The sequence below is a fragment of the Mus pahari genome, chromosome 3 (assembly GCF_900095145.1).
Source record: "Mus pahari chromosome 3, PAHARI_EIJ_v1.1, whole genome shotgun sequence".
NCBI classification, from domain to species: domain Eukaryota; kingdom Metazoa; phylum Chordata; class Mammalia; order Rodentia; family Muridae; genus Mus; species Mus pahari.
In genome coordinates, this window is record NC_034592.1 from 75,291,648 (window position 1) to 75,300,802 (window position 9,155).

The 9,155-nt window shown below is 38.3% G+C and overlaps 2 protein-coding genes across 2 annotated transcripts in view; one reads left to right on the forward strand and one right to left on the reverse strand.

Annotated features, from left to right (window-relative positions):
- The first annotated feature begins 3,479 nt into the window (after window positions 1–3,479).
- On the forward strand, window positions 3,480–4,495 carry LOC110317602 (olfactory receptor 4C45-like). The gene has a single exon (XM_021192131.1). It carries the CDS (start codon window positions 3,514–3,516, stop codon window positions 4,432–4,434), a length of 921 nt encoding a protein of 306 aa, XP_021047790.1. The 5' UTR covers window positions 3,480–3,513; the 3' UTR covers window positions 4,435–4,495.
- A 3,311-nt stretch (window positions 4,496–7,806) lies between these two features.
- LOC110317601 (olfactory receptor 4C3) overlaps window positions 7,807–9,155 on the reverse strand; it is a 6,286-nt gene continuing 4,937 nt past the window's right edge. The window contains exon 2 of the mRNA XM_021192129.1: window positions 7,807–8,747. Coding sequence (XP_021047788.1) covers window positions 7,807–8,747 — 941 coding nt within the window. The remainder of the gene's footprint in view (window positions 8,748–9,155) is intronic.

Below are 9,155 nucleotides of genomic sequence, written 5' to 3' on the forward strand. Positions count from 1 at the left end.
AAAAAAAAAAAAAAAAAAAAAAAGAGGACATGAAACTAAAAGATCTGCTTTGCTTTGTTTTGCTAATCCTGTAATTCAGGAGTATCTGTCAATTTTAATCAACTGTCAAAAGTTGATAACAAAGAAAGAGGATTCCATGTAAAGTTGCAGTCGGTTTGTTATCATCACAGACTCTAGAGGAAAGAGTATAGTAGAATTTCCTTTGTAGAGTGCTTCTGTCCCCTAACTCTCAAGGTACTTTTATTCAATTACTTGTCTGTGTGACTTGACTTTCTCAGTGACTACTGATCTAGAGCATAGAATCTAAGTGCCAGCATGCTCTGCCAGAGGAGTAGAGAGCAAAAGATGCATGCCCCTCAGATTACCAAGTCCCTCATGTGTCACATAAGCAATTACACTAAAAGAATGTGCCCATTCTACTGCTTTTATTAATTACTACCCAATCTTTGCTGCTGGAAATCCTTCCATTTAATCTCTTTAGCCATGCGCTGATCTTTAAAATAATTGCAATCTACAATAGCCATCAGGACACTTCCATTTCTAAACCAGGTTCAACAATATCACAATCAGCAAACAAGCCCCAGAAGGAACCTTTCAAAGTCGTACAATTCATCTCAACCTAAACTGCAACCGAGATGCCTACTTCCTGCCAGCTGCATTTCTGAAACTAGCCACTACTAATGATGTTTGTGGGAGTGAGCAAGAGATCTTGACTGCTGCCTTGGCAAAGACTTCCACAGAGACTACTACCGATCCTCTGGGAGTTTGAGAGACCAAGCCAGGACCCGATTCCGCAGACTGTGGGAGTCTATTTAAAAGCATTGGTTTTCAACCTTCCTAATGCTGCAACCCCTCAATACAGTTGCTCAGGTTGTAATGACTCTTCACCGTGAACTTATTTTCATTGCTACTTCATAGCTGTTATTTTGCTACTGTTATGAATCATAATTTAAATATCTGTGGTTTTCAATAGTCTTGGGAAACCCTAAAAGGGCCAAAGTCACAGAGAATCCTTCATTTAAAGGTTTATTTAGGATCAACAAAGAAAGGATCAAAAGGATGGGGAATGGACAGTGAGCAGCAACAGAAGCAAGCATATGTCAACAAGGTGAAGATCTGTTTAGAATGCTGCTGTTGATGTTGGTAGGTGTCTAAGGAGACATATAAAGAGAAGCTTGAGTTAAAATGAAAGGACTTCTCTCCACACAGTGTTCATGGACTCTTAGAAAGGAGAGCATAAGCCAAATATGGAAAGAAAAAAAAAGTTGAGTATATTCACCTATTTGTTTTGTATTTAAATATAGTGATATTTTCTGATTTGAAGAATGTTTTTGTTTAGGTTGAACTTGATAATAAGACAGAAATGTAGTAAGAATTGGGTCCTAGAACTATCAAAACGACACTATGAGCTGTTCTATAGCTTACTTTGGGAGCTAATTCAACTCACAACTGGAACCAAATAGACATTAATATCTAAATTGGAGAAGTGTCTAGAAAAATACTAATTCTAGTGTCAGCTTATAGAGTACAGTGAATGCCGTGCTGTGTGGTCCCGGAGGAAAGAAGCAATGAATTATTCAGTCTACAAACTGGAATCCACGACCAACTAAACCCAGGTCAGTGTAAACTACATCTTTTCCTCCAAATTTTTAAGCAGATTAAGTGACTTAGACAATTTCTCACTAAAGAGTCATTGTAGTTGCAAACTAGCTAAAGTTTAATGTTTATATGAAAATAAATAAATGTAATATAACATTATGTTACTATAGAAAATACTTTCTGTAATTCATCCAAGCCAGTTAGTATTGGGAAAGAAGACACTTCTAAATAAACTTACAAGTACACTGATTGTAAACAGTTCTGCTTGTAGCCAATTAAAGTTTTCCCCATTTTCATAACTTACACAGTCACTTTGAAATTATGATCTGTGAATGAATTAAACTCATTGAGAATTAGTAGCCACAAAACACCCACATAGAGGAACCATGAGTGTTCCACGTAGAGGAACACTCAGGGACTTAGCCATCCTGAAAACCAAATATGTTTTCCTCATTTTTATTGGGTATAGGTCACAATTATGAGCTTTGTAGCCAAAGCTATTGTAAAAATTATATGGAATGGTTTTTGCAGATAATATGGAAATAGGGGAAATAGAGTAGAGAAAAATTAAAAATCCCAGTATTGATAGTTATGGAAAAGCCACAAATAGTACATTTAAAAAACCCACTGCTGCATATCTTCACATTGTCTAGCACTGGGCAATGAAAACTATAAATTCATCTTATTTTGACGGAAATTATCCCCCAAAGGAAAAAGCTTCTTATATTAGCTAGCCATCTCATTTATACCTTTCAATAAAAATTTAGAGTAATCTTAGTCTCTAGTTTTTTCATTTGTAAATATTATTGCAAAGCACGGGTTGGCTTAACAGTGAGCATATTACTAGACATGATAGAAGTTTAACTTCAATCACACTTTCTTTATAAATACTAAGGGCCCCTTAGGAGACTTTGTACCACTTACATGTACAGTTTCAGAGATACAGATGAAGGAATGTGAAATAATGGGTATGAGTTGGGCAGGAAACCTGTTGCTATAAACTGAAATGGATTATGCTAAAAGAGGTGTAATAAAGGTGGATCCTTGACATTCAGAAGGAAAAACGTCAGTTTGTAGCTGTGACTGTCTTGGGTGCTGGTCATTCAGTTGATAGAGAGGAATAATAGACCACAGAGTATAGGTACTTTTGATTTAAAAAGATTTATTTCATTAGTATAGTATATACAGCTGATTTCATAGAACATTGGTATTTGTGCATCCACATTAAACAACCATAACTTCAAAATAATTGTGATGTTGATTACATTTACCCTACATAAAACCAATGAAATAAGCCATGTCACAGACTGGTTAGAATTTAAAAGTTACCTGTGTAATCAATAATGACAGCTGAATTTGTTTTCCCTCCTCTTCTTCCTCCTCCTCCTCCTCCTCCTCCTCTTCCTTCTATTTGAAAATAGATTATTTTCTCAGTCAATTCATCCCAGCCAGGTTTCTTTCCCCCCACTCCTCCTACCTCCTTACAACCTCCCTTCTCTCCAAGTTCTACTTCCCCTCTATTTCTTCTTCAGAAAAGATCAAACCTCCAAGTGATGACACCTAAGTAGGACAAAACAAGATACAATAAGGCAAGGTGAAAACCCTCATAGAGGGACTGGACAAAGCAACCCAATAAGAGAAAAAGAGTTCTTGCAGTATATGTAAGGTCCTGTCACTATTCCATTAAAACCCATTAGGAATAATCCAACCTATTGAATCTGATTTTATAACTGCCTGGGATGTGATACTGTCTGCAGAGGTGAGAAGAAATGCAGCTATATAGACCTCAAGGACCAGAAGTAATAAGATGACACAGTACTTTAGTGTTTCATTTTAAATATCATCACTGAGACACCCTATGGTTTCTTTTCAGATGGCCATTTGCACAGAGACTTACTAAATTGATGGGGAAAGATGAGCAATGTCACGGAATTCATCCTCCTGGGTCTGACCCAAGACCCACATCTGCAGAAACTCTTATTTATTGTGTGCTTAATAATCTATTTGATCACACTGGCAGGTAACATGCTCATCTCAGTCACCATCTTCATCAGCCCGGCCCTGGCCACTCCCATGTACTTCTTTCTGTCCTACTTGTCCATCATAGACGCTTTCTACTCCTCTTCCATAGCACCCAAAATGATCTATGACCTAATCTCTGAGAAGAGCACCATATCCTTCAATGGCTGCATGACTCAGCTTTTTACTGAGCATTTTTTTGCTGCTGATGAAATCATCTTGTTGATTGCCATGGCCTATGATCGCTATGTAGCCATCTGCAAGCCCTTGCACTACATGACCATCATGAGCCGACCTCTGTGCATATTCCTGGTAGGGGCTGCTGTAATCTTAGGATTCATCCATGGAGCAATACAAACTTTATTTATGGCCCAGTTACCCTTCTGTGGTCCAAATACCATCAACCATTTTATGTGTGATTTAATACCACTGCTAGAGTTGGCCTGCACTGACACTCACACTTTGGGACCCCTGATCGCTGCCAACAGTGGGTCACTGTGTTTGCTTACTTTCTCAATGCTGGTTGCTTCCTATGTGGTCATCCTTCGCTCCCTGAGGAATCATAGTGCAGAAGGGCGACGCAAAGCCCTGTCTACCTGTGCCTCTCATGTCACTGTTGTTGTCTTATTCTTTGTACCTTGTTCTTACCTGTACCTAAGGCCCATGACCTCCTTCCCCACTGACAAAGCTGTAACTGTGTTTTGCACCCTAGTGACACCTATGCTGAACCCTTTGATCTATACTCTCAGAAATGAGGAGGTCAAAAGGGTTATGAAGAAGCTCTGGGGTCAAATGAGGAAAGCTGGTGACATGTAATTCTGGTGATTTGTATCTTTATAAACAAGGTCTAGTGCTGTTTCATGGACATTTGTTCTCCTTTTGAAATGAGTCAAATTTAAGATAGTCACTTTTCTTACTGGCACAATCACTATATTCATTGGTGATGTGTAGTCTCTTAATACATGTAAACAAAATCTGTAATCAAATCAGTGTAGCAAATTTTCCACCTCATTAAAATGTATCATCCATTGTGTTGAAATTCTTTAACTCATTTCTCTTTGTTCTTTGTAAAATAAATAGCAAGTAGTTCTGAGCATGGCCAGCCCCTCTACTTAGAACTCACTGTTCCTTCATAAGTGTATTTTTATACCAATTCTCTAACTTTACCTACTCTTCCTCTTTCCTAACCTACCTAGCCTCTGTGACCTCAGCTTCTGAGATTCTACTCTCAGCTTCAGTGAGATCAAAATGCTTTGCCTTCAACATATGAGTGAGGACATGCAGTATTTGCCCTGTTGATCCACCTGCCTACCATCATTGCCAAATATGCTAGGATTCCATTCACGTCATGGTTGAGTAATATTCCAATGTAAATATAAACTACATTTCCTAATTAGAAATATATGAAAGTGAATTGTACTGACACATTATGACAGGTAGGAGCAGCATGAAGAGGCCACAATAAATCTCGGTATTCCCATAATGCTTAATTTCTTTAAAATAAGAAAAATAAGTAAATGCCACTAAATTCAATTTAAACTGTATTCATTACTTACCAATGCATTTAGAAAGTGAGATTTTTAATATTTTTGTTAGATGGATATCTATGAAGGTAAAGTGTCAAAGGTTCAAACAATTATTTTATTTAATGTGATATAGTGAAAATCATGCAACATATTCTGATCATACCCACCGTGCACTCTGTTGAGATCCACTCCAACCTCCTGATGCCCCTAACTTCATGTCCTTTTTCTTTCTTTTTTTTTTTTTTTTTTTTTTTTGGACAGGATATTGAGCCAAATTTGTGCTGTCTATCAATATACATGATGGGTGACTATTGAAAAAACAATGGGACAAGTAGGAAGGAAGAGGAGGAAAGGAGAGGAATAAAGAAAACACTTAATGAATATGTGTATTCACTCTCCTATTCATTAGAAATCTAAGTTCTATGTGTGGGTCAATGATTTAAGATGGGGAAAATTCTGCTTTAAGAAGTTTTTCAGCCCATAAGAGTGCTATGTGTAAGTGTGAACGGAGGCTATTCTCTTTTCATTCAGTGGTGTATTTTCCCCAAAACTTAAAAGTGAAGTTTTACTGTATTTCAAGTCTTTGTTCTTTAATTTCACTATCTAACATGAACCAAGGTCCAGTTACCATCAGCTGCTATTCCTCTCCTCTCCTCACCCATTTTACTGGGCACAGCCCAAGGATGCATAAGGATGACTTTTTGGGCAAGGAACCAGGATCATAACGATTTCCATGCCTAGGATGCTTTCTTAAACTGAACAATGAAATAATGTACCCCTAGAGTGTAGTTACCACCTTTTAGGCAAGCAGATGCTTAAACTTATTGACTGTAGCGAATGTTATATTAAAGAGCCAATAATTGAAGAGTAGAGAGAAAAATAAAATGGTTGAATAGTAAAGAAGTCATAGAGGTAGTGCGTGGATAGGATCATTGAAAAAATTAACTCCGGCAGGATGAATACATACATAGTGCAATGTCTGGAGACACAGGAAGTTCTTGGGACTGGGAGCAGATATGTGTGTGTGTGTGTGTGTGTGTGTGTGTGTGTGTGTGTGTGTGTGTGTGTGTAGATAGATATAGATATAGAGACAGAAATATATATTGAGAGAGCCTGAAGAGACCATAAGAGGGATTTGGATCCCCTGGAATGAGAGTCACAGGCAACTATGAGTTGCCACATGGGTGCTGGAAAATGAACCCAGGTCCTCTTGAAAGAACATTAAGTGCTTTAGATTTCGAAGCCATCTCTCCAGTATCAAAATACCGTGTTTTAAGAGAGAAGACAACCATCATTTTCTATCAATAGGCACCATTCTTATGAGTACCATGTCTCTTTAATTTTATTTTTCTACTTATAATAATCACACATGAATATGTTTACATATGAAAAGGTCTTCTCTGCTTTTCTGTGTCTTGAATAAAGAAAACATTATGATGAATTTGATAATCATCCATTCAATGCTTTTCGAATCAAAAATTATAAGCCAAAAAAATAGATAGTGGTTTCTTTTCTTATTAATAGTATAACTAACACACACACACACACACACACACACACACCACTTCATTTCTTTGTTCATTTCTTTGCTCCATTTGTTTCTGTTTTTTGTTCTGGCTATGTAGCCCAGCCTGTTCTTAGCATTCAGCATACTGAATTAAAAGCTTCATCTAGATCACTTAGTAAATGGTCTTCATATTTCCCTGAGTTTATTGAGATACACAGTTAATACCTTTAAAATGTAGAGAATCCTGTAACTCACTATAGACACGCAAATAGACATGGAAGAGATAATGCTAAGTGAAATAAACCAGACACATCTAGATAAATACAACATGACCTGACATACAAATGTGAAATTTTCCCTTACTCAAAATGTATGTATCAAGGACTTCTGAGCTTTGTATCCGTTATCTAAGGCCATGCCAGGAATAAGCATGGGAGCTAAGACTGAGACTGTGGTCTGTCTCCAAAGCCCAGGCTCTTACTTAGCTTGTCTGAGCTAGTGTGGAAGCCATGCTGCCAGTGTCACAAGGGATGATGATGCACACCACCTTGTAGGCACACATATATGACTGTGTACGAAGGTTTTTCAGATGTGTCTTTCCACACTTTTCTATAGCTCAATTAATTATCACACGGTTAATGAGAATTGATCCATTCTTATCTCCTTGTACAAAGCTCAAGTCTAAGTGGATCAAAGAACTCCACATAAAACCAGAGACACTGAAATTTATAGAGGAGAAAGTGGGGGAAAGTCTCGAAGATATGGGCACAGGTAAATCGTCTTCACATGTTCCCAGTTTATTGAGATATACAGTTAATACCTTTAAAAGGTAGAGAATCCTGTCATCATGGGTAATAATGGGTTAAAAATAACTGATTTTGATTTATGAAACTAGAATACTTTGGTAAGTCAATCAACCACATCAGACAATAGAGTTTCCTTATTTCTAAACAAGTAATAATGATAATTCAGGTCAGATTTATCTGTATAGCTAGTCTATAATAAAACAGTGCAACTTAAGTAAAAACACAGTAAATTATGAAAGCTTGGAAGATGGAGGATACATGGAATAAGGCGTTGTCTGGTAGCGAAAGGGAGAAGCTTCAGTTGTTTCCCTTGGAGAAGTAGAGTCACCGTTGTTACCTTCTTTACCATTCAGGCACCTGCAACTTCTGAGCGTGTGAAGAGCTTTCTCATGGCATCTTTCACTTCTTCATTTCTCAGAGTATAAATGAGTGGATTCAACATGGGTGTGAGAATACCATAAAACACTGCCATGTTTTTATCTATAGGTAAAGTAGTCAATGGACGCATATAACTAAATATACAGGGCACAAAGAACATAGCAACCACAGTGAAGTGAGCCCCACAGGTAGACAGAGCTTTCCGTCTCCCCTCTGCACTGTGGGACCTCAAGGAGTGCAAGATGACAATGTACGAGGCAGCCAGCATGAGGAAGTTCAGCAGGCAAATCACACCACTGTTGGCCACCACCAGCAGGCCAATGACATAGGTGTCGGTGCAGGCCAGCTCCAGCAAAGGATACAAGTCACACACAAAGTGGTTTATTACATTGGGACCACAGAAGGGCAACTGAGAAATCAGAAGGATCTGAATCAACGAATGCAAGAAGCCACCCAACCAAGCCACCACCACCAGCACAACACAAAGGTGCCTGGTCATGGTGGTAGTGTAGTGCAGGGGTTTGCAGATGGCCACGTAGCGGTCATAGGCCATCACTGTTAGCAGAATGATCTCAACGCCTCCCAGGAAATGAGCTCCAAAGAGCTGGGCCATGCAGCCCTCATAAGAAAGAGTTGTCCCCTCATACAAGGAATCAGCAATGAGTTTAGGCGCCAAAGAAGAGGAATAGCAGGTGTCAATAAAGGATAGATTGGAAAGGAAGAAATACATGGGAGAAGCCAGGCTGGAACTGAAAGTGATGGTGACCACAATGAGCATGTTGCCACAAACTGTGACTGCATAGATAACCAAGAAGACCACGAAGAGAATCCTCTGGATCTCTGGCCTTTGAGAAAGTCCCAGCATAAAAAACTCTGTAATATTGTGTGGTATTTCCATAGACTCCAGGGATACTGAATATGTAGTTGCAGTGTTGCCTATAAAGTGAAAAGAATATATACAAGAAAATTAATTCTAGGAGATGGAAAATGTTGCAAGGTTTCCTTTGAATGCTCCACCCTCCAGAAATGTACAAGGCAGCCAGCATGAGGCTTTTTCCAGAATTTTATGCTAATTTATTCTGCTATCTCTTAAATATCATCACATGTCCTTTGCTTCACGGAGCACTAGTTATTAGCTGCAAATAACTCATGGTCTCAGCTTCTTTGCTTACAACTGTGATCAAACCTTTAACAGTCAGTAATTTTTCTAATTCCAAATGAGATGTACTTCTGACCATATTCAGGGTCAATATAATGTAATTTGAGGAAAATAAGAAGAGATGAGTAAGAGGAAATGGAGGAAGGGAAGGGGAGAGGGAG

Bases quoted from the DNA above. Each gene is read 5' to 3' on its own strand.
- LOC110317602 (XM_021192131.1), top strand. From the start codon at position 3,514: ATGAGCAATGTCACGGAATTCATCCTCCTGGGTCTGACCCAAGACCCA.